This window comes from Larimichthys crocea, chromosome XV (genome assembly GCF_000972845.2).
Source record: "Larimichthys crocea isolate SSNF chromosome XV, L_crocea_2.0, whole genome shotgun sequence".
Taxonomy (NCBI): domain Eukaryota; kingdom Metazoa; phylum Chordata; class Actinopteri; family Sciaenidae; genus Larimichthys; species Larimichthys crocea.
The window spans coordinates 15,125,886-15,151,050 of NC_040025.1; the positions used below are offsets into that span (position 1 = coordinate 15,125,886).

Genomic DNA, 25,165 nt, shown 5'->3' on the forward strand with positions numbered 1-25,165 from the left:
TTATTCATCTGAAGATTAACATGTGCAGCTGTCAGATAAATGCAGTGGAAGAAATAATCTCTCCAAATCTCTCATTCTACACAAACCTCCTAAAGTTTTTGTGTTCACTGTTAGTTGTATCAGTTGTTCTCTACTGTTACTGTTATGTATTGAATATAATGTGAAATAATCATGTCATTTTAGCCATGAGTCGTCAGTTTACTTAATGACAGTAAAGGGGTTTCTAATAGAAACGGGTTGGCGTATATTAACAGGTTAAAAGTAAAAACCTTTCAGTGCATGTGCACACACAGGTGCATGCATGCTGTTTCAAATATATGTTATCAGCTCATTATATGGTCTTTATCAGCGGTTATCACTACCATTGTAATGCTTCCAACAGGTGTAAAATATCACACTGTCCAAAAAGTAAGCAATTAAAATTGAAAATTGAAAAGGGACTTGTAACTAAAGCTGTCACACAGATGTGGAGTAAGAGATGTAATGGAGTAAAAGTATTAAGTTGCACAGTATGAAGGCTTAAATAGTGAAGAGGCCACACCTCGAAGATGCAGCCTGAATGCACGTAGTTACATTCTAGCACTGAAAATGCGCAACATGCTACAGGAAAGTTTTTACTTGAGATATTTTCCTCGAAGGATAAAAAAAAACTATACGCTGATCCTCTCTTGCGCCATAGTTGTAAAAGCTATAAACAGTAATGTATGCGCGTCTTCGGCCCCTCCCTTCGCTCCACACCTGTCCTACAAGTGAACCCTCCTGGTCCCACCTCGACTGGGCGCGGTCCTGAGGGTGGAGTTAAGCAGCGCTCTTGTTGTGAGAACATTTACCACATCTACATATTTGGCACGGCTGACTGAAAGTCGGACTTCTCCTGCAGGTCTGCGTTTTTTTTTCCAAAACTAGTTTAATCGATTCAGTTTAGAAGGGCACCGAGCTGGGAAAATGATGGCTCCGGAACCGCTGCGATCCGCGATGACGAGCCTGGGATCGGACGACACGTCGCTCGCTGTCCCCTCCGACAACAAGCTGCGCTCGGGACAGCAACGCGTGCTGGATCAGGTGCACACCATCAAGAGAAGCAAGTCCAAACACGGGGTGAAAAACGGCACGCTGTCTCCTTCACCAACAAGTATGGAAAATGGCTTTAAACATGACAAATAATACCAAATGCGCAACTTATGTTGTTGTTTTATTTGCGCAACTTGTCTTTCTGGCATCCTGTCACCTTACTTCTTGATTTCCTAGTTCCTATGTAAGAGCTTTTTGTGTGTCCTGGGAATAATGCGTCACACAGCTTCCCCAAAGGCAGCAGCTGTATTGTTTAAACAGGCTGAACATGTTCTTTCCTGTGCGCAAACCGAATCGCTCCATTATGATTTAATTTCACAGGATTAATGTGGGAATAGACACTTTTACTGCTTCCAGTCTAAAAGTGAGACAAAGAGAACTTTGTGGTTAGAGGAGGGGAACAGAATGACGGGGGGGAGGGTTATGTAATGTGTTTTTTAAGGCGACAGTAACAGGTATCAGTAGAGAGGTTTGTTAATCCATGACAGGCAGTTTAAAATAGGATTGTGTCAGACTTAAATGGGCCGTATCAGCAATGTGAAATGTGATCCTGTGCACGGGAAAGTGATTTTTGTTTCATTACTGTTTTTCTCACCCATCTCTCAGTTTGGAATGCACCATGTGGGATTACTCAAACCTTCACACAATTAGATAATTACATTAGTATCTTTCAAAACAGCTCTGGCGTTACTGCAGAACGCATCATGAAGATCCACCAATATTGAGAAATCTTATTTGTGACTTTGAGTTGAGTTGAGATGGTTATTGCAAACAGTCCAACTTGTTGGTAATGTTATCATATCTGCATGTATTTTACTAGCACCATGATAAATCCACCTTTGGCCTGTTTAAAACTGGTAATTGATTGTAATTTATAATGTAGTCCAAATAACATTGACTGCAAAGAACAATTTTTATTTCTATTGTCTTTATTTTAGATAATCTCCATAGTCTCTTCACAAAACTGAGCTTTTCTAAAGTAAAATTAAGACCTGACAGGGAGTATTATGCTCAGGGCAATTGTCTACAAAACCACAACACAAGGTTAGAAGTGCACACAACCCTGAGGCTCAGGGCTGTTTAACCTTTTACATAACATGTTAATAGGGTGTTCATGTGTTACATAGAGTAGTATTAAAGTTACTAATTAGTCCAAAATATGCTGTTTTACCCTGGAACGCTGCTAGAGATTTCCCTGCTGACCGATTCTGTCATGTTTACAGAGGCAGGTCATCTATGGCTGATTTATGTGCTGAGGTTTTTTTTTTAATTGTAGGAGGACAACAGGAGTCTGTTCACCCAGGTCACTCAGGCGGTTATGTTTAGCTCATAGAAATAAAATGTAGATATGCTTCTTTATCAGGTCTGTGACTTATCCTGTCCATTATTTCTGAAAATACATATTTGCTGAGTGTTCCCCTCCAGGCAATTGTATTGAAGTGGCAGCAGTAATCTGCCGTCTAGAAAAATTCCTACTTCATTGCATATACTTCAACAACGTTAGAGTGCATTGATGAGTGTGCCGACATGTTGACAACCATAATCCTATAATGGTGAAGTTGCAGACTTGTATTTGGCACAGTATCACATTGAGCTACATATTCCCATGAATCATCCAATAGACAGACAAAGCTGATAAAGAGGCATAGTGTAAAGTCTGGGTTTTCCTGAGCTGATGCACGAGGTGAATAACTGACTGATAACTGACTAATATGTTGCGTCTGTCTGTCCATTTGATTGGCAGTCATGCCTATCAAATTTTGGATGCATGACTGTATTTCATTTCCCCAAATCCCTCTTTTGTTGTCCGATATCAATATCAAGTAATGAATTGCTTTTATGAAAATCTTGAAGTCTCTGTCCAACATAAACATGTGGACATAATTGCATAAACAATAAAATACGTTTTATAGCAATATTTAGCAAGTAGATCATACATTGCGAAACTATCAAACTACCAAAGAGTTTTCACCCTCATACTGTCTGTTTGGTGCTCCTCAGTGATCTTCTCTGATAATCTTCCATGATAAAAATGAATCTGTATAGGTGTGTTTGGCATTTCTTTGCTTTCGTCACACTGCCTAATTAACTTGAGAGAAAAAAAACATATCTGGATTTGCTCTGTCTGCCTGCCTGTCTGTTTATTTCAGTTGTCATATGTTTCCTCTCTCAACAGGCATGTCTCCCACGGCATCATATGAGTTTGGAATGTTCAAGTTTTCTCCGTCCAAGGCAAACGGCACGTTGGGCCGCATCAGCACCACTTTAACAGGCTACAGCAAAGGGGTAATTGTCTTTCTTTTGTAACAACCCCATTTGTAGTTGTAGAAAATGTTTTTCCTTTCACCACAATCACAAATACTTTATGGCACATCAGTGCTGACATGTTTTTATGTTTGAATGTTTTCTTTTATCTAGCCATTTGTTCCAATAATTCTTTACAGTTTTAAATGCAACATGCATGCAGTCCATAAAAAAACTTCAGATAACTGCAGATTAGGGTTCTTGATACATGAAACTAGAAACTGCATTACCACCCGAAGATAACATAACTTTGACGACAATAAAATAATAACTAATTGCGTAGAATTTAAATTTAAAGGAATAATTAGTTGTTAAGATTTTCCTATTAACCGATTCTGTTATGTCATGTTTAAACAAGCAAGTTACCAAACAAACCGGTTGGGTTTACAGGACATAATGTGCAAAACGAAGTTTTGGCAAAGTGTAGTGACTTTACACAAATAACGGCGACTACAGGAAGCCAAGAAACAATCTGACACATAACCCCTGTTGGTTGGTAGATTTTGTTACCGTCACACAGAATCAGGCTAGCTGTTTCTCTCACGTCTCAAGTCATTATGCTAAGACAATCTAAGAGAATCGTCTGCTGGCTTCATCTTCACATTGAATATTGTTATATTGACATACAGATATGAGAGTGGTATCGATCTTCTTAGCAAACTCTTGGCAAGAAAGCAACAAAGCTTACTTCTTAAAGTGTTTTTTTATGTAAACTGCCAGTTAATGCTTTGAAACTCAACTGTGAGAAGTTTGGTTGTCTTTGTTTATGTAATTCGAAGCAGTAACAGAATCCCTTTTCTTTTTGGCGGCATGATTTATGACATTATTTAATGAAACATTCTGACATACTTAGACTTTTGGTGTGGACACATGGCTCTCCTGCTTAGACAGCTTTTCATTTCTGTGGTCTTGATTGGTTGATCTGGTGTTCCACCACAGCGCAAAACCTGAACCAGTAACTTAATAGAGGTTAATAAAAACAGAATTTTGTATCCACAGACAGGCATGTTAAATATTGTCTCTGAATGTCATGTTCTTAATTTCAGTGTTGTCACTAAGAGTCAGGGCGAGTTCAGCTCATTTGCAATACTGGACTAATCCAAATTCCACAGAGGAGTAATGCTGACTGCATCACTGTGGTTTTACGTGTTTGTGTGTATGTGCGTGTGTGTGTGTGTGCGTGTGTGTGTGTTAGTCTGGGTTAGTCTGACCTGACCTACTGACAGTGAGTTGAGGCATGTCTTAGGGGCGTGTTGATTTGCTATTGCTGATGGAAGGCTCATAATCATCTCATCATGAAATGCGTCTCTGTCACATTGTGTTTATGTTTTTGATTGTGTGATTGAGCTAACTGCCACCTTATCTGGATAACACATAGTAAAATTACATTATTAACAACTCAGAAGTCACATTATGAACATGTAACAGAAGCCAACATTTCCATCAAACAACATGATTTGTGGTCACATAAATATATATTCTGTCCTATAATTAATCAATCATTACACAATGGACAACAAAATACAAAATACAGCTATCAATATGAACCAGTTCCAGCTAAATTTGTACTATATATATGTGCTAAGGAAGATTTTTACTAGAGATACCAGTATAGAGACAAACTTGAACAAACTTCTTTCTTTCTTCTCCAAGAAGAATTTCTTACTGTACTGAATCAGATATTTCTGATTTCATTCTTTATGGCTAAACTTCAACAGCGGGGTCAAGGCTGTAAACATGTGCACGTGAACTCATCTTCCTCGAGCCCCTCTGCCATCTACTTCTTACACTAGTTCCAGTCAAAGTCAGAGGCAAAGATTTCACAGTTGAAATGTCCAGCTTCTGACCTCAAACTATTCCAGGTGCTAAACATAAACCAAAAACAAAACAAAACAAAAACACGACTGTCCATGACATACTGATGATTTTTTTTTTGGCAAGTCTACACATATAAACTCTGAGCAATGCAACAGAGGCGGATGAACATGATAAAAGATGCTTTGCAGAGCTAGTGACCACAAGTTCTGTCTTGGATCTACTTTTATATAGCTTGTTGAATTATACACATCCTACAGTATTTGCACTGTTGTATTGGTAGAAAGCATAAACTATATTATTTACATCTACTGATGCGGTTAGAGGTTTTGGTTTATGTTGCACTTAAAGCCCAGCTCTTAACTCACTGCTACTTTGTTTATTGTTAACACTTAGTGTAGCTGAGCCTTTTTCATATACTGATGGCAGAAGCTACCAGGTGTATCACTTTGTATCCAAAGTGCTTACAGTGATATTAGACACTTTAATTGGAAACTGAATACTAGATGAGCTAAAACATATCTGGCTTGATAGCAAGCCAATGTACAACAGCAACACAAAACTATTAACACATTAAAATTTGACAGGGAGTGGTAATGTTAAAGTGAAAAGAAGAATTTGAATCCAGAATCACAGTTTACACATTTCATATATTTCTTGACTTTTGGTTTTCTTGTGTTTTTGGAGTATTCATCCTGATGAACGATCCGATTGACTGGAGAACTTACAACGTACTTTCCACTTTTTATATTTCAATTCTGACCTACTGTATTACAGTAAATGTTAGATGCACAATGGAGTTATATAACTAAAAATATTTTGAGTATACTTTGAGTATCTGTTTGGTGACACTTCATACACAGTGAAAGCAGTATATGTTGCATCCAGTAGAGCATCAGAGCAACACAACTCAAAATATAAACTGAAAGTCAGAAACAGAAAGCAGTTTCGGTATAGGCAGTGATCAGGGTTTTGATCACAAAATGCTTTCTTTTTCTTTATCTACACAAAAAATAAACATCCTGCTGCTCTGCGCTGCTCTTTCTGCTCTGCTGAATTTGCATCTGTCGTCCCCTGACATAAAGCAGGGCCTGGGAGCTCATTCAGGCTTTACCCAAATGAAGGGAGCATGCAGCACTGTCAATTCTTATCACACGTTTGTTGACCGATCTCTTTGGCATCATGCTTATGCTGCTAAGAAACAGGGCTGATATACAGCTGGTAACTAAGCAACAGGTCGGGTTTGAAACATGGGAGTACACAGAATATGTCTGTTCACCTCCCCATTAGCCAATATTGTTGACTAATAAATTCTCAAAATCAACATGTCAGCTGCAGTGATTGATGTAAAAAATCGTTGCGGGTTCTTCAGATATGAATGTTTATGATTTTTGGATGTCATCTTTCAAACAAGCCAGTAATAGACAACGGTTTAATTGTGAGAATGACTAATCGTTAAAGCAATTACAGGACGTTTTGTCATTTTGCTATGACAAGTTTCTTGGTTACCTGGCAAAGCCTACCGTCATGCAAACAAAATTGTCCAAATACACTGATTAGTGATTAGTGATTACACAAGATTAAGCTGCTTCTCGACATCCTGATTGGGAAGGTTTAACGAATGCTGTGTCTGACTTGTACAGACAAAGATCCTCTGTGGGAAACTACTCGAATGCACCAGCAGTCTTATAACACAACTACTTGAGCTGGTCTCTAATGACTGATATTATGTTACTTTGCTCTGTGTCATTGTTTGGTGCATTCTGTTGCCTTCAACATAAACTGAAGAAGAGGTATGCAGGCTTATTATCAAGTCAAATTCCTCTGTCTTGGTTTACAGGGAAATTCTTTAAAAACTCTTCTTGTGGAAAGTTGGTTACTCTTTTTTTTGTGTGTGTGACCTAGATTGTTGCTACAAAAAAGCCTTAAGGTTATGCAGTGTACTGGCAGATAATGTGGTCGGATTTTGCCACTTGCCAACTGAGCCACAGTTTTCCACAACTGAAGTGTGGTCTTTTAACTGCTGTGCATATGCTGTGTGTGTGTGTGTGTGTGTGTGTGTGTGTGTGTGTGTGTGTGTGTGTGTGTGTGTGTGTGTGTGTGTGTGTGTTAAATGTAAGCAAACGTCCTGAGATATGTATTCTTTCTTTTTAGCTGAATACTCAGAAGAGTCGCACTCTATCCACTAAATCCATGGGAGGACGAAATTTCAGCACCTCAGGCGCATGGGAACAGCAAGTCAACACTGCCACCTGGCCAAAGGGTCCCAATGGGCTGAAACCCAGTCGCAGTGACCCTGTATTGGCTCCTCCGCTTGTTCCTGCTCCTACAAGTGGAACTATTATGGTGATAAGTTATTTTCATGTTAAATTAAAGTACCTTAAGTGTAGGTACTATACACTTCCATATGTTTATTTTAGAGAACCAGTTCTTCCAAACAAATAACAAAAATTAAATTGTTCCCTTTTTTAGAAAAGCAAAGGCATGACTATCCAAAACCAGAAGACCTTCCAGAGTCGAGTAAATAAACAAAGCTCCTATTCCATGACCAACACCTCTCAGATGACCAACACCTCTCAGATGACCAACAGCCAGACACGCATCATCCGGCCGCCCTCTTCCCAGTCTCAGGTTGACGGCAAGACGGGTACCTCCAAAGGATCCAAAATAGAGCAGAAATCAGGGTGAGTTCTCGTTTTCAGGCAATACGAACAATATGCTTTTACAGGAATAGGCTGACATACTTATGTAATAAGTTACATCTTGGGCACAGTTATGTAGTCCAGCATTTTACATATTGATCATATTGCAGTGTTATTGTAAAGGTCCGTTTGTCCAGGCTGCAGCCATGAATTTGTCTGGGATTTTGTCCAGGTATCACATGAGAAAGGAAGGAAACATAAGCTCATTCACTTTTAAATGCAACGAAAACAATTGCCTACATTAAAATCCATGCTCTTTTCCAAAGTTGTAGCATTAGACTGGTTTAGTATCTAATTTCCTTCTCTAATTGTCCCTTTCTTACGTTCCTGTGCCCATTATTGCAGGGTGAACAGTGGGGTGTCCATCTCAGACCTGACCGTAAGGGAGGCTGTAGAGTATCTGTCTCACCCTGAGGAGAATTTCCAGCAGTGTGGAGCCACATTCATCCAACACATCACTTTCAAAGAGGAGCGCACCAAAGAGGAGGTCTGACTAAGCACTGGCACTCTAATATGCTATAAACATAAACACATCTTAACATGTACAGACACACCCTCCAAACATGACACACATGCACTGAAGCAATGTTTCACATGACATTTGTGTGAGGATTGTCTTGTAGTGGTTTTACAGTTGTTGGAGCACACGGTGAAGAACTTGTGTAACCTTCCCAGAGGGAAAGGCAGGACAAAGCATTTATCATCACACATAACAGCTTTTTTGTAACTACTAATACAGTAATCACCCGGGATCTATTAGGCTTTTACTTTTATGTCATATATTTAATGTTACAATGTACTTGTTTCCTGATGGAGAGACATTTACTTTGCTAAATGCTGATTGTAGCTGCTGTTAGCTAGTATGCTTAGTTAGCGTTCAGACCGGGACAGGGAAACCGGACACCAGCGACATTTTTCAATTCATTTCAGTGGGGGTCGTGCATTTCCACAGGGGTTACCGCAAAAAACGTCGCCGGTGTCCGGGAGAGAAGTTGAGCCAGATTCAGCTTTTGGGAAAAAGGAGCCCCATGTCACGTCCCGCAAGCCAATCAGACACTCAGATCGGTCAAACCTCCGCAGTCAGCCTGAAATGTCTCTGAAGCAGAGACTATCCAGGTGGATTCATGGACTAAACTCTGATAATCTACCTGTGTGTGTGTGTGTTCTGACTTTGTTTATTTAATGTACCCAGCTTCCAAATCTGAGTCGCAAAATAGTGACACGAAGAAGTTTAATTTGATTTGTGTCTGATGATTAGAGAGAGAGCGGGAGATAGAGTTTCAGACAGGCGATGGACTCAAACAGATTATTGAGATAAATTAGTATTTTCTTTAAACTATGAATCATGCAAAACTACTCTTGTAGCTGGAAATTAGCACATTAGATCTTCAACAACCGTTCCCTTCGCATGTGTGTGTTACAGGTTTACCAACTAGGTGGTATCCCCACTCTGGTGGCCCTGCTGGAGAGCTCCAACCCTGGGGTGAGCCAGGGTGCTGCTGGGGCTCTGAGGAACCTGGTGTTCAAGCACCATGACAACAAGATGGAGGTTCAGCACTGTAGTGGTATATCTAAGGCCCTGAGGCTACTAAAGGAGACAGATTCTACTGAGACCCAGAAGCAAATCACTGGTTAGACATTTTTTTTGGTACAAGACTTCAAAACATTGGGTTGCATACACCTTATTCCTAACACTAACACATATAACTTTACTTTTCTTACGATATGAAGGCCTGCTATGGAACCTGTCCTCTGCTGATGTGCTGAAGGAAGAGCTTATAGCTACAGCACTGCCAGCCCTGACTGAGAATGTGGTGGTGCCATTCAACTGCTGGTCCGACAGCAGTGCCAACAACAACATACACCCTGATGTCTTCTACAATGCCACAGGGTGCCTGCGGTGAGAACATTTGAATCAACGACCTCTGTGACCTTGCACAGTTAATTGTCACAGACATCTTTTTGATGTCGATTCATTAGTTAATAACTAGAATAGCCTGTAAACTCATTTTATATATAGTGATCACAATATTCCAGACTGTAGGGTGGACAAAATACGGCTAGGTAGGACTCAGAGATGTCCATGACAAAACAGTCAATAGATGTATGTATTGAATTAAATGTATTGGTACCTATCATTACAGTCAGCAGCTCTTTTATCTTATTACCCTTTTTTATGGCAGTTATTTAATATAAATTAAAGTTATCATTGCAACGTCTTCAAAATTGTACTCTGTGCACCTGGTGCCTCTTCACCATGAAGTTAACAGGGTGTGATGGTGCAAGGTACATGGTGAGGCACTCACAGATCTGAGTGTGTTATTATGTTCTTGACATGTTATTGTTTCCGTATGGATTTAAATGAATGAGTTTAAATGTGTGTAGGAACATGAGCTGCGGCAAAAAGAAGGAGAGGCAGCAAATGAGAGAGTGTCGCGGCCTGATCGACTCCCTCATGAGTTACGTTCAGTCCAGCGTGGCAGAGGAAAACCCCGATGACAAGGTAAACTGACTCATCTCTATCATCATTTTCCCAACCACCACTAGTATGTGTAAACACATTTTAAGGCTCGGCACTTCAGATTGCATGAGTTAGTCAGTAGACGAATCATTATCCTGGCACCTTTGCCCACTCTTTAGACTTCTCTCTGCACCACCTGTTAAGTTAAGCTATGGGCAACTATTCAATTAATTGTTTAAGTTTTTCTTGTTCAATCTTCACAAGTATGAAGAATTACTGGTTTCCTCTGTCTGTAAACTGTGTATCTTTGGGTTTTGGACTGTTGTTTCGACAAAACTAATAATATGAATTCTACATCTTGGGTGTAAGGAAGTGTTTTTCACTATTTTAAGATGTTTGTTAGAACAATTATCACTAAATCGCACAAATAATATAAAAATTGGTTGCTGTCCTACTGTTAAAGGCTACAGAAAGGAATTGGCAACGTCACTCAAGAGACTTGAAGATATTTTATATTTATTTCAAGATTCAAGATTTTTTTTTGTCTACCTATGAGACCACACATTGTTTTTCTGGCTTACAGTATGTGTTATTATTATCTCTGAATTGTGGATGTGTGAGCAGGAGAGCTATGGTTGGTTTCATGTCTCATGATGTTGCCTTGTCATTCCTGTAGAACGTGTAGAATACTCTCACAGTATGCACACAGGCATTCTCACACACACATTATGAGCAGGCAAATACTGCAGGCTGAGTCAGCATGTGTTTATATTTAGCGTGGTGCATGTGTACCTGCTCATTTGTGGATGTTTTGGGTGTGGATGTATGTTTAATTTCATGCTTGCGCTAGTACAGTGTTTACACAGGCTTTCTTTAATAAAACAGTCTAGTATGGTTGGTGTCATTTGATTGTGTGTCGTCTGTGTGAGAGACAGAGATATTTTATATTTTATATTAGCGCTGTTAACCTATGTTCACAGTAAACAGGGATTCTGTGGTAAGACATCGATGGATGTTTGCTTAATCAATGGGAATTGTGAAAAACAATTTACAGAGAAAGAAAGAAAATACAATGAGTTACCTTTGCGGGCTGGACAAATGGACTTAAAGGGAGATTCCAATATTTGTCAACCTGGATGTTATTCTTATGTTTTTGTTTGTCATGAAATCATTTAACTCACTGCCTCCACTGTTTTTTATAGGCTTGTCTTTGAGTTTGACTGGAAGTAAACCCAGAGAGTAGTTCCAGATGTCGAACATTTCACCACAAATGGGACCCTCCTGTATCTTACAGTTGCAGTCAGTCAGTTTGGTATTTTATTTTTGCAACTGGGAATCTTGCAAACAAAATTATCACATCATATTTCCTACCGTTTCTCTTCAAAAACACTGGAAAGTTTGCCTTGATATGGCATGTGATTGAGAAAGAAGATCTGATATGCTATGGAGTTCTCTGCTTGGAGACTTTTAATGTGCTATTTGTTAAAATTGGTGATGTGAGGACTAATAGTGTCCTCTGCTCTCTTCTAGTCTGTGGAGAACTGCACATGCATCCTCCATAACTTGACCTACGAACTGGAGAATGAGTGTCCTGAGTGCTTCAGCAAGTTTCAGCCCATGACCTCAGGGACCCCAAAAAGCCCTGTGATTGGATGCTTCAGCCCCAGGAGCCACAAGGCTCAAAATGAGGTGGGTATCAACCACCACACTTCCACCTGTTTGTCGGGTAATCCAAACCCCCACTTCTCATTTCTTTCTCGTCATTTCTCCTCAGTTTTCATATGATGTGGATCAGTGCCAAGTGCCAGATGAGAGTACCCCAACAGGTGTGAAGTGGTTGTGCCACCCCAAAGCTATGCAGACCTACCTGTCTCTGCTGGGCTCATCTCAGAAAGATGCCACCCTGGAAGCCTCCTGTGGTGCCCTGCAGAACCTCACTGCCGGCAAGGGACTGGTGAGTACAAAGAAGATAATTATTGGACTTACCATTTGTGACTTCTGGATGATCTGAGATTCATTTACAAAAGGAGAAAATAGAATTAGTAGGAATAATGACTCATTGGAACCGTTTACGAGAAAGTCTTACTAGCCTTGTGAAAAAGGGTGGAGTATTGTTTCCAGGTTAGTCAGATGTTATGACAGAAGAGAGAGGAATGTGAGAGGCCTAAATAGGTGGATTTTATGTATTACGATGCAAATATGGCATGGACATTAACTGCTACAGCTAATGTTTTTCTCTCTGCCATTTTTGTGTTTGCTTCTCCTTCAGGGGTCCCATGCCATGAGCCAGATTCTGACTCAAAAGCTAGGGGCTCTGGTGCACATTTCCCCTCTTTTAAAGTCTCCGAACCAGAACCTGCAGAAGACTGCCATGTCCCTGCTGGATAACATGTCTCGGGCCAGCAGTTTGCACTCCACCATGGGTAAGGAAAAGCATTAAATGTTTGTTTTGTGGGCAGCAATGTAGAGTTAGTCCACGTAAAACTAATGCACTGTATATTTCTTATGTCTCCTACATAGCAAAAGAGATGCTGCCTGAGCTTGCTGGCCTCCTCAGCGCTGGCCCCCGGGAGATGGGAAACTCTGACGAGACGATAGCAGCGGCTTGCAACATAATGCGGACTCTGATGCTGTCGAACTCTGAGACCAGCAAGAAGGTCCTCAACAATGAAATAGTGTCATCACTGGCCGACCTCAGCGAGAATGCGTGAGTTTCTCTCTGTGTCTGAGATTCAGGTGTAATAGCTGTTAAAAGTGCTAAACAAATAAACTCGTTCTGACTGATTGATGACATTTGAGATTGAGATCTGTCTCCACCCATACACAATGGTGATGAAGAGAATTTTGTTTCGTGATACACACACCAGTGAAAATATAACATTTAAAATATCAACACTTGTTTCCAGACACAATCTTATTGTTAGTCTGGAGGACAGTGTGTTTCTCTTCAGTGCTGTGAGTACACCAAACAAAATTGCATTCACCTTGGAAATCGCTGTCATGTACAAACAACAATTATGCACAATGCTGGCACTCTTCCTGTTTTCATACAGAGTATGAAGGAACGTTTTTATCTTCCAAAATAAAAGGAGTGAAAGCGAAATCTTCAGTGTCTGAATTGCTTCTTCTCGTTACAATCCTTTCATGCTTGTGTGTAGTTTCTTATTTAGTTTCTGCCTGCATATGTTTGTATTTGCCTGCGGGCTTCCTTAATGGCATCTGCTCTTTTGTCCTAGGTCTTTCCCCAAAGGCAGCAAAGCAGCTTCCCTGCTGCTGTACAGCTTATGGAATGATAACAATCTGCAAAGTGCTGCGAAAAAGGTAAATGAGAAAGAACTAAAATGCAAAAAGTGTGAGTGACTGTGTTTAATTCTTGAAGACAGACACAACACAAACCTTTTGTAACCATGTATCAAATGAAAGATTAGCACATGCTTGCACTGTCTGGCTGATACAGGCTTATTATTACTTCTCTGGCTCACAGTCACTTTTTCCTTCCCTTCTGCCCCACCCAAGAGTTCAGTGAATACAGAAACAGTCACATAGGAATCCTGGAAGACTGGTTTTCAGTGCTCAGTGTCTGTTATGGGACAAGTAAAACATGTAAGATCAAGAAGATGTCAAGACAGTAAGAGTCAGATGTAGACAGGGTGGAGGATAGACGAAGTATATGAAAGAGCAATGCTTGTACATGCCATACTTTATAAAAAAAAATGACAGAAAGCTGCCGAGAGAGGGAAAACACACAACCATGATTCGCCCTGCAGCTCCTCTAAGTTGCTGACACTTGCGCTTACTGTCACTTTACAATTAGAGCAAGGGTGTATTTTATGTGCATGTGCATGTTCGAATGCGTGCAACACCCTCAACTGATTTTGTTTAAACTTTTTGGTCCACAGCTGGGGATGAGCAAATCACTTTTTGTCAATGCCAACACCACTGCAGTGCACAGGCTGGCGCAAGTTATCGAGTGAGTGTGATGGACAAGTGGAACGGCTCTACTGACCCCGAGAGGTATGATTCACTTCTGAACGCTTGTATTCACATTTAAAGCCCCTGTGAGGCCCAAAAGAGCAGAATTTATATCATAATAATTAAAACTTCTTCTCTCTGTGTGTTTCCTTTCTCTCTTTCTCTGGCTTTTTTTCTCTTGCGTGTACTCATGTGTGTGCTTGCAGATGGAAACCAGCATGTTTAGACACCGCCGTGGCCACACCCTTGCAACGAGAAGAGTAAAATTACATTTATCACGATAGCCTCTGAATTAAAAATGACTATCGAGTAAGGATCAATCATATGTTGTACATACTTTGCAGAAAAGAGAGCTTTTCATTCATTTCATGAATAATCCTGCGGTGTTGTATGTATTTAATTTACATGTTTCAGTCTGTGTCTGTATATAAGCGGGTGAGTGTGATTTTGGTAGATTAAGTGTGCGTGTGTGCTGAGACCCAGTCCTGAGAGCCACAATACAACAGACAGTGTGGATAGACAGTGTTAGCTGCTGTGGAAGTTACCTGCAGTGGTTATTTAGACTCATGAATGGTGTTGTTGTCAAATGTGCCTGTCTACATTGGCTCAAACTCTATTGTGGCTTTGAGAACTGGGCAGCCAAAAATGAAAGTAAAGAGAAAAATATATGAAAAGCTAAAAAGAAAAAGAATATGCTGATATTTTTTGATACAGTTGCTCTCAGATGAAAAAGTGAAATAGATTGTGTAAAGGTTTCCATGCAAGCAAAGAAATCCTACATTTCTAATGTCTTAACACAATTCAGTGGAATATTACTTTATTCTAAAATCTGTTTCATTTTGTGATTCAGAATTTAGTTTTGTAAAAAAACAAAAAAAAAAACCACAGAAACTGCTTTAAAAAAGAGTGTCTGAATAGTTAAAGAATTAGTTTAACTTTCTCATTGAATATAAAGCTGCAACCAGAAGATGAATAGCTTAGCCCAGGTAACAGGAAACTACCTGCACCTTTAAAGCTCAATAATTAACACATTATATCTTGTTTGTTCAACCTCTACAAAAACATGTTGAAAGGACACATTTTACAGTACCCATAAACCCTGTAAAGCCACAGTGTTACACTTTTATTATACAATCATATAACACGTTAAGTAGTGGACATATATGTCATTCTTAGTTAGAGTCAGGCTAGCTGTTTCCTCATGTTTCTAGCTTTATATTTATCAGATATAAAAGCGGTATCGATCATCTAACTCACAGGTGGGAAGTGCAAAAAGCATAGCTCCTAAAGTATTCAACAATTGCTTTGAAGTGCAGTACCAAGATACGTCTTCTTTTCTGTTGCTTTGTCATAAACTTGTGTATTGAAATTAAAAATTGTGTCTCTTATATATTTGCTTGTTTACTTGCATAAGCTGAGCAATTGGAGACAGAAGGATTGGAATATAATACACATCATGTAACACAAGGTCACAGCTGAGTCTCATTTTTACTTTTATTTACTAGGTATAGAAATTTGGAGTGAGTCATTGCCATGAAAACGTCCAAACACTGACAGCCTTTTAAGTGCTCTTTGATTTAATTAAATACCAAACACTGAGGAGATAATGAAGGGCTGTGCCCTCAAACATATACAGCATCTAACAAGTTGTGATCTTAATGCTTCAGCCATGCTCATTAAAATGAATGTTTTTTTTTTATCTTTATTTAAAAACCGTAGTTTTTCTCTGAAACTGTTACCTATAAAGTTTTTAGGGCGTGTTTACAGGTTTTCTGCTCTAATAATCCTGATGCAGTATAGTTAACTAAAAATAGGTTGAAAATCTTTTCTTTATTTTTTTTTAACAATTTGCTTTTTTATGACCAAGCATTACAAATCACTGAAGCTTTGTTGGGAAGAGATGACATGGTGAATTGCAGTGGACTGATTTTATGCTTAAGACATATAGTCATGCTGAGGTTCATTGCCTCGAAGATTGATGTCAGTATTGCTCAGAGTGTATTTTTGGAGAAATGTGTCTGTGTGGCATATAATCAGGAGCTTTTCCTGTCAGTCAGACTGTACCAAGAATAAATTACATATATGAAGATAACATTGTAAGTGGTGGTCTTTTCTTCCCATGTGCATATTTGAGTCACACATACGAGCTCTCTTGGAAGATACTGGATTCTTTGCTCATCTGTTTTCTTGTAAATCTCTTGAACTAATTAGGCTCTGAGTTTTCATTCCAGCAGGGTTTTTGCGGTGTTTCTGTACATGCCGTTCTTTAGGCCCCATTTTCGAAACTGGGTGTGAAAGTCTAACAACTAAAGCAAGTTTTTGTTTTTAAAGATTCAAAATAAAAATGATTTGCGTGATTTAGATTGGGAGATATATTTTCCCCACTTTTCACTGAAGTTGACGGTGCAACAAGTCTGTTTTTCAGTGAAAGGAAAATAAGTCACAAGATATATTTTTTCCCCATATTTTGAAAACTTTGCAGGAATGTGGAATGGACGGACTTATCTTTCAATGCAACACCCCACCAAATCACTGTCATATGTTTAACTATTCGCCTCTGGTGCTGTGCTGACAGGTTCTAAAAAAAAAGTGAAAACACATTGCAGGCACAAAGAAATGCTCTGTACCAGATTCTGTTTTCAAAGAGGTAGTACTTTTGTATTCATGAGTATAAATTGCTTTAAACTAGAAATAAAATGCATATAGTTTAAATTTAGATCTTAGAATACAGCAGATTTTCAGTTTCTCCCTCTGATGGTGGAGCCAGAAATTCATAAATCATACTACCACTGAATGAAATGCTAGTTTCATTATGAGTTGTTACCAACCACTCCTGCATATTTAGGGGCCACGTCAAATCCACAACAATGACTTAATTTGTATTTAGTTTTTCTTCTGCATGTCAGATCAAATCCGAGTGTTTTCTGTAAATACACTTAGAGGTGAGTTACCCTGTGGTAAAAAAAAAAGAAAAGAAAAAAGATTCATTGTCTTTCAGGTTTGTGTGTGTACGTGTGTGTGTGTGTGTTAGGTGAGATCTGGGCGTTAGCTCAAGGAGCATCGTGTCATGTCAGAGCCCGTCTCTTGAGTAGGAAGATTTTTCTCCCTGTCTTTGCTTCAGGCTTTCTGCATTCATGCCTGGAAAGTACATCAGTCATTTTTACTCTCTGTTGAGTTCTGAGTGTCAGTAAACAAATCTATGAACCCACGCTCAGGAGCCTGAAAATGAAACAAGCCACTGATTGAACTAATATGGTTTTAATTATACCTTGTAACAGACATTATCTCATTTAAAGGATGTGAATAAGAGAAAAAAAATAGATATCTCTGTATAATTAGTATTGTATGTGATGGTATTAGAGAAACAGGTGGGACTGGGGTGTGGCAGGAAAGCCGGGGCTTGGTTTGGGGTGGTGGCTGAACGAGGCGGCTGGTTGTTACACCGCTCATGAATCACGTAATTGTCTATTTCCTCAGGCCCCTTTTGGTCCTCTTGGATCTGTTGAAAACAAACAGGTGAAGTATTGTTTGTCCACAAAAAGCACAGAAAATGCACATTTAGCCGACATTATTGGAAAGCATGTTACATCAAAATATGGAAAAATATTCAAGGCATCTTTTTATGTGTTTCTTAACGACTTGGCAGCTGACATGTTTGCTACACCCAGCCAAGAGACAGAGTCAACTTTCTGGCTCCAAAATGCTTTTCGGTTAGTGGTGAGCACGTAAACGGCAGCTACACATCCATCTATTTATAGAAGACCTAATGATTGATTTTTGCAAACCAAGCATGCGGAATTTTCTTTAAAACACTGAGTAGCTAATGCATAAACACTGAGAGGTATTTCTGCAAAAAATGGCAAGCTTTGTTTTAGTAGCCTAACCCTAATACTACCCTTTAAGGGGCACTTTATACATGTTTTCTTTTTCTAAGATTTTAGATTTTTAGTTTAAACATATTAGCTTTTAGCAAGCTGAACAGGTGGACATGGCAGTTTTGTGGCGACTGTAGCAACACTAGTCGGGGAACTAGGTCGCCTCATCCTGCATCAGTCGGTCATTTGTAGACTTGAATCTCATTGGCCTTGACAGTCACTTTGAGAGGTTCTTTATGTTGATCAGGGCGGACACAATTTCTATACTTATGCTAACTATTGTACACTGACTGAAAGGGAACAGCTGTATCATGTTTACAACTTTGTTAGACAGGAAACATCATGGTAAGTGTAGTAGTATCAGTGTTTACTGGGAATTAAAAGGCAGGATATCTAAACTTCTGCTCCATCTATTGTGACAATCTTTTTATCTGACTGTCTTTTAACCGTGTGTAGCATCACAGTGAGAAAAAAATGGATTCTGAGTTGGTGTCTCACGTTTTCTGATGGTCGCTGACTCGGTTCCTCAGCACATTAATCTGGAACAAAGAAAGCATGCAAATGTTAGATCACACCTATAAGATTGTATGTCTTATTTTAACAATATGTGTTGTAAGTTGTAGCACACACAACCTCATATTTTTGACTTGTGAGCTGATACTGCAGTTCGAACTTCTCTGCCTCCAACTGGTACATCCACTCCCACAGCTCTTTAGTTTTCTCCCTGTGAGACACAGAGACAAAAAAAATGTAACGGCATCATCCCTAATAAAAAAGTGCTTTATCTGTCTTGTGGTACAACATCTTCTGGACCTACTTGAGTCCTTCCTGGTTCAAGTTTTCAATATCCAGAGATTTGCGTCTTTCATTCAGGATCTTTTTCTTCTTCTCTCTCTCAGTCTGCCTCTTACCACTCCGTTTTTCTGTCTGTGAGAAAGTGAAATAAAACATCCTTCACACTTTAATCTCATGAAAAAAAACAAAAAAACACTATGAACCCTTCACCAACTCACCAACTTCTGCATGTAGCCTCCAAAGTGGAGACTGGTGAGGGTTTTCTTCTTCTTAGCATCATCTTCTGCTCTCCTCTTGGCCTCCTCCTCCTCCTTACGAGTTCTCTCATCCTAAAGAAATGTGGATGTAGGACCAGGAAATTGATGGAGGCATTTAGTAGATGCAGGACGTATTTCAATGACATTACAGCAGCTACAACATGACTATACCTCGAGACGCTTCTGTCGCTCTTTCTCTCTCTCACTGCGGATTCTGTGCTGCTCTGCTCGCTCAGAACGGCGTTTCTCCTGCACAACAGATCATCACGTCTCAACAGATCTTAAAGCAGATCTTTAATGTTATGTCTTTACATTTAGCGATTGGTGTTGGATTCTTACAATCCTGTCCTTGAGATTTATGAGCTCATCCTCTTCTTTCTTTCTGCTCTCAAAGTGAACCTCGATCAAAGTCTGAAGCTCCATCAGGTCCTTCTCCATCCTTTTACGATGTATATCCTGCAGAAACAGATGTTCAGTATTTCTTTAGACTGAATGATGACTACATGATACACATATTTGTTATGGAAACTCTAGAGACTCTAGAAAACACAAAGCATTGACAAACAATTTCCAGCCTCCAACATCTGGTGGTTTTTAAAATGACCTAACAGACCATTAGGCGGACACCTATGCACAGTATGCAGTGAATCATGTGAGTCACCAGGCATTCCTCTCTTCTGATTCCCAGTCTGGTACTTACATCAAAATCCACCTTCTCTCCGTCTGGGATCTTGGGAGGGATGAGGTTGGGCATGATAAATGGCCTGGGGATTTAAAAAAGCAAAACAGAGTGAATACACAGAGTGTTGTAAGGAAGAAATATGAAGAAGCAGGTTCAACATCGCAAAGAAACCAAATAAATGTCCCTTCAAAGTATTCATGCATGTTGTGTCTGTGTACAGAATCGACTGAGTTTGAACTTTTAAGGAAACTTAATAACCTCAAACGGGAAGAAACAGCTCGGTCCGAATGTAAGCAAATCCGCCCACCTGCACCTCTAAAGCTCAGTTAACACGTGATATCTCATTTGTTTAATTCATACAAAAAACAAAGGGTAAAACAATTTTTGTACCAGATTGTTTTTTGGCTAAGTTCAGTAACTTTAGACAGATTAACCAAACAAGATATAAAGTGTTAATGAATGAGCTTCAAAGGTGTGTGTTGAAAGATATTGGTTTATTTGGACAGAGCCAGGCCTCAGTTTCCCCCTGCCTCCAGACTATGTGCTAAAATAAGAAGCTCCTGTTAGATTACAATAAAATATGAGTTATATTAATGTTTTCATCTAACTCTGTGAAAGAAAGCCAGTAAGAAAATGTCAAACTATTTCTTGAATTCAAAGACTTTGTGACTAGGAAGTAGAATTAGCTGTCCAATAAATATTTCATTTATAAATAATACACTTCTTGAGTATGTGTTTGTGTGTGTTTGTGTGTGTGTGTACATCAGTGAGTGTTACTCACTTGAATTTTGGTTTGGCCTCCTCCTCTGTTGAGAAAGAAAAGAAACAATAAAAAAGGAGACAGCAGTGTGTCTGTCCAGATCACATACACACGCCTACCTAAGAACATGCCAACATATTTAACAGCCGTGCCAGCAAATTACAACAATGCCCCCTTGTACTTAATGTGCTCATAACAGCTGGAAATGTAGTCCAACATTACAATACCTTCTCCGTCCTCTGCTTCTCCTTCTCCATCTGAAACGACAATAAAAGCTGAATAAAAGAGTGTCTGTCTGAGTCAAATGTGTCATAGGGGACTGTAAGTAGTTCCAAAATTATAGATCACAGTACATGAAAAAAAGAAGAAAGATCAAAATAGAGTACTGAGAAAGTTGACTACTGCTTGCACTGATCTGTGCTGGTGTGCATGTTGAAAGTGTTGCATGTGTCACATATCATAAATAGCTCTCTGGAGACATGTGAGAGAGGTTATCTTGATAATAAGTAGTCTCTTACCAGATTAGGTATGACATCTGTGGCCTTTGAATGACACTCAACCAAACATTTTAAACACAGGACATGTAAATACATAAAAGCTAGAGGAAGTTTTTTTTGTGTTTGTGTTTTATTTTTAGTCTAGACTTGACTACAGCCATAAACTGTGTGAGGCTACAACACTGAGGAATGGTGGTGCTTTGAGTTTAACGCTCACAATGACAATGTTGACATGCTGATATTTAGCAGGTAGATTGCTAGGGTGCGTTGGCATGCAAATATTTGCTAATTAACACTCAAAATTAAAAATATCTTAGGTCATTTTTGCAGGTATTTGGTCATAAAAATTCAAATTTGACCTTGTGGTAGTGCTAAATCAAAAAAGACAAAGGATCACCAAAGTAATTAGGATTCATCCTCTGGGCACCATGAAAGTTTATACAGATTGTCATATAACATACTATGGTTGTTGAGATGGTGGATGGTTGAATTGGTGGACTGACAGTGACAGCACCCTCCCAGATAACTCTGACGATAAACTGATTCGTCATCATTTATTATTTTAGCAGGTCAAGAAGCCACCTGTCAGTCTTTGTGACATGATGTGACAGTTTCAAGGAGTCTCGTATGACGTTTACTGATTTGAAGACATAGATTACAGAAGATTGATTCTGACTAACATCCCTCTTAGCCAGAGAAACACCTAAATATCGCTGTTTTAGTAATAATACAGCTAATACCTCATTTTCAGTCATAAGCAACGAGCCTTAGGGCTGGGAAGGGTGGAGTGTTTGCTCTGACTAAGAAGAGAGACAGATAATAAGAAAACTCATCAAGTACCTGTAGACTGTCACATACCAAAGTGAACTGTGACTGAGATAGCAGATCATTTTCCCGTCTTTCTGACAAATGGTTACGGGTGGAATGAATGAATCATCTGGTTGTCAACAACTGCACCGACAAAACACTTGTTGGGCAATCATAACAGGCATAACTCTGACTAGCTCTCCAAAACAAATTGAGAGTGATGTTTTCTCAATTTTAAAAATCCTCTCACCTTGTTCCTCTCTGGCCTCATCCTCTGCAGCAGGTTTGTCTTCTTCTTCTTGCCCGGCATCTAGCAGAGAGGGACGTTTTACAGCAAAAAGTGACAGTGAATGAGTCAGTGAGACACTCAGAGGGTGTGAAATTGACTCATTCCCTTTTTCAAACACTCTCACTCTCCCTTTTTTAACAGTCATTAGCTATGAGAGAGAAAGAGAGAGACAGAGAGAGAGAATAGACAACGGTCTGTTCAAAGTCCATGGAAAGCCTTGCAGAGAGAAGGGTGATGGGTTCAGAATGAGCTACCCACCTCTGGTATTTAAAGCAGACAGCACTCAAGAGCTGCTGAAGTGAAGTGTGTTTGTTCATGATGTGTAGATAGGTGAGTGTATTTGAGGTCAGATACGTCATCTCTGACTTGGCATCTATTTATAAATTGTCTTATAAGGTGTGCATTTAATGGTGGGCTCAGTAATACTGGACAAACGTCAAATACACTGGGGAAGGTTCAACAATCAACTAACTTTCTCCAGTATGACAGACCTCCCCTTTAAACACAAAAATTCATCTTTAAGTTTATGAGCAGCCTAATATTTGGGAACTTTAGAGAAGAGATGTAGCAAATTCCCAAATATATTGATTTCATCACGTGACGCTTTCTGAAAGATCTCCATTACGGACAGCAAAAAGAGACAAGCTTTGTGGACTGATGGTTTACACTGCTAATCCATAGAACAAAGGATCATACCTGGCTATGCAGGATTAAAAATATATTATTATTTATCATAAAAATAAATAAATGCTAAATAAATACATGGCATGGACACGTACATTTACAGTTCTTCATTTCTGTACTTTCTACATTTTTACTTTTGCTTATTTCTGTGTCTGTATGTCAACAAATAGGTTGTACTAACTTCACTCTAAAGCAGGGTTGGTTGCAGCAATGTAATCGATTTGGCTGAATTACTCCTGCATGAAATGAGTACGACCTGCTGCGTTAACGTAAAGAGAAATAGATTAATAAATGAATAAATGTGTCACTTCAGAAATACATTGAGAAATGTAGAAATCCAAAAGTAAATGAAAGTAAAATTGTATCAATGCCAAATAAATAAGAGTAAAGAAAGGTATCTCTGTATTAGAGTATTTATCCTTTATTTAGTTAATTTAACATTTATTTATGTTTTACTTTTTTTACTAGTATTTTTTCTTCCTGTCTACATACCAGTCTTCTTGGTTGCCAATATTTTCATCTCAAGTACCCCTGAAAGTCTGCATTTAATAAATTATATTTTGTTTATGCACAATCACTGAGCATGTGTACAGTCAGCTTCACCACAGTGTTTCTGACTGAAAGATCAAGTTCCCGGTACTGGTTCCATATCCACAAAAAACGCCTGGCATTTGTTGTCTATGGAGTATCTTCAAAAAAAAAAAAAAAGCTCAAAGCACAAGCAGTACCTTCCTCCTCCTCCTCCTCCTCCTCCTCCTCCTGCTCCTCCTGCTCCTCCTCTACCCCCTCCTCCCCTGCTGAGCAAAAGCAGAGCTAGTTAGAACTGGTTAAAGGCAGACAGCTTGCAAAGCAGCCAGCAGCATAAAAAAACGAGAAAGAAAGCATGATGAAATCAAGCATGGATTCTTCATTGTAAAGGAATCTCTAATGTCCGTCACAGTTATCTTATTTTACCCACAGACACTCTGAATGTCAGGACAAACAGCACTTTTAAATATTACGGCTAGAGCTGTACTACTAACTTTACATACCTTCAGCAGCCTCCTCTTCTGATATACAGCCAGGAAAATACACACACAAAAAGGATTATACAAATGTAATCACATAAAAAGAACACAAACTGCACACACACTACTGTTACTACTACTTTTGCTCTAGTCCTTCAACTTATTACAAGCAAACTTAGAACGGGAAGAGCAAATCACCATCGAGACTCGGAACAAACAACCTTTAAACTATCTGGATTCCACAAATGATCTACCTGTAATCTTTGAGTCAACAAGAAAGTCTTATAATGCAAACACACACTGTTAAAGTATGATAAGACACCTTGTTTATTATATATGTGCATTGCTTTATTATATACCTACAGCTATGGAACCTGTATGCTGTATGTATGCAGTTGATAAACAGGCTGACTAGTTAATTTAACATTTCCAGGAGACAAGAAGTCTTTACATTGCTTTAAATTCCGTGTAATACCATTATGTTGTATGTGATATCGTAACAAAAATCCTCGGATCAGTCAGAAAAAACAAGAGACTATAGCTTTTGGTTTATGTGAAGTGACATCTACCACAGAACAAGATGGATCACCTACCTTCCACCTCCCTGTGAACATCAAACAGACGTGTATATCATTATTCAGGTAAGTACAGAAGTTGTCATAACAAAAAGCACACACCTATATCTATAAGTTCAGTAAATTCAAGCAGAAACATGATATTTAAAAATGAAAACAAGCTTCAACCTACTCCTCATACTCCTCCACCACTTCCTCGTTGTCAGACATGGCAAGTAACTGAATCTGAATATCAAACAGAGGCCGTGAATTCACATTCTCAGCACTTCGTTTACAGTTCTGTAAAACATACTGTTAAAAAAAAAAAAAGTTCTGTTTGGACACATAACATGTCATGTTATAATCAGTGAAACTTACCTGAGGATCAGATGGAGTGATGAAGAAACTGATTTGATGGAGAGACTCGATGTACAGCAGAGAAGAGGTCCCTGCTTTCACTGAGAGGAATGTGAGGTGAGTCTCAGAGGGTAAAGGGACACACTGCACAGTGGAGGGGAAAGAGGCTTTAGGACCCCTTGTTGTGTTATTAATAACTTTTTAGATAGCGTGTACTCTCCATTATCACCATTCCCAAAAAAGGCCGCTGCGTGCACGAGTGTGGATTGCAGTGCC

The 25,165-nt window shown here is 39.2% G+C and overlaps 2 protein-coding genes across 2 annotated transcripts; one reads left to right on the top strand and one right to left on the bottom strand.

Moving 5' to 3' along the window:
- Positions 1-794: 794 nt before the first annotated feature.
- Positions 795-15,943, top strand: pkp1a (plakophilin 1a). The gene is made up of 15 exons (XM_010747064.3): positions 795-1,132; positions 3,248-3,357; positions 7,345-7,536; positions 7,663-7,874; positions 8,238-8,379; positions 9,316-9,523; positions 9,624-9,792; positions 10,278-10,395; positions 11,884-12,042; positions 12,128-12,307; positions 12,623-12,776; positions 12,874-13,060; positions 13,590-13,674; positions 14,253-14,367; positions 14,532-15,943. Exons 1-14 carry the CDS (start codon positions 946-948, stop codon positions 14,325-14,327), a joined length of 2,178 nt encoding a protein of 725 aa, XP_010745366.3. The 5' UTR covers positions 795-945; the 3' UTR covers positions 14,328-14,367; positions 14,532-15,943.
- On the bottom strand, positions 15,053-25,141 carry tnnt2a (troponin T type 2a (cardiac)). The gene is made up of 15 exons (XM_010747075.3): positions 24,911-25,141; positions 24,726-24,778; positions 24,572-24,582; positions 24,003-24,020; positions 22,249-22,308; positions 20,922-20,951; positions 20,716-20,740; positions 19,953-20,016; positions 19,592-19,708; positions 19,424-19,501; positions 19,214-19,324; positions 19,018-19,127; positions 18,834-18,924; positions 18,699-18,739; positions 15,053-17,824 (listed from the first exon to the last, which is right to left on the bottom strand). Exons 2-15 carry the CDS (start codon positions 24,761-24,763, stop codon positions 17,791-17,793), a joined length of 828 nt encoding a protein of 275 aa, XP_010745377.3. The 5' UTR covers positions 24,764-24,778; positions 24,911-25,141; the 3' UTR covers positions 15,053-17,790.
- Between the last annotated feature and the right edge of the window lie 24 nt (positions 25,142-25,165).

Bases quoted from the DNA above. Each gene is read 5' to 3' on its own strand.
- tnnt2a (XM_010747075.3), bottom strand. From the start codon at position 24,763: ATGTCTGACAACGAGGAAGTGGTGGAGGAGTATGAGGA. The intron at 19,709-19,952 runs GTAAGTACCAGA...CTGTTTCTGCAG, and splicing joins GAGAGAAGGTGGATTTTGAT to GATATACATCGTAAAAGGAT. The intron at 19,502-19,591 runs GTAAGAATCCAA...TCTGTTGTGCAG, and splicing joins TAAATCTCAAGGACAGGATT to GAGAAACGCCGTTCTGAGCG.
- pkp1a (XM_010747064.3), top strand. From the start codon at position 946: ATGATGGCTCCGGAACCGCTGCGATCCGCGATGACGAGCCTGGGATCG. The intron at 10,396-11,883 runs GTAAACTGACTC...GCTCTCTTCTAG, and splicing joins AGGAAAACCCCGATGACAAG to TCTGTGGAGAACTGCACATG. The intron at 12,308-12,622 runs GTGAGTACAAAG...CTTCTCCTTCAG, and splicing joins TCACTGCCGGCAAGGGACTG to GGGTCCCATGCCATGAGCCA.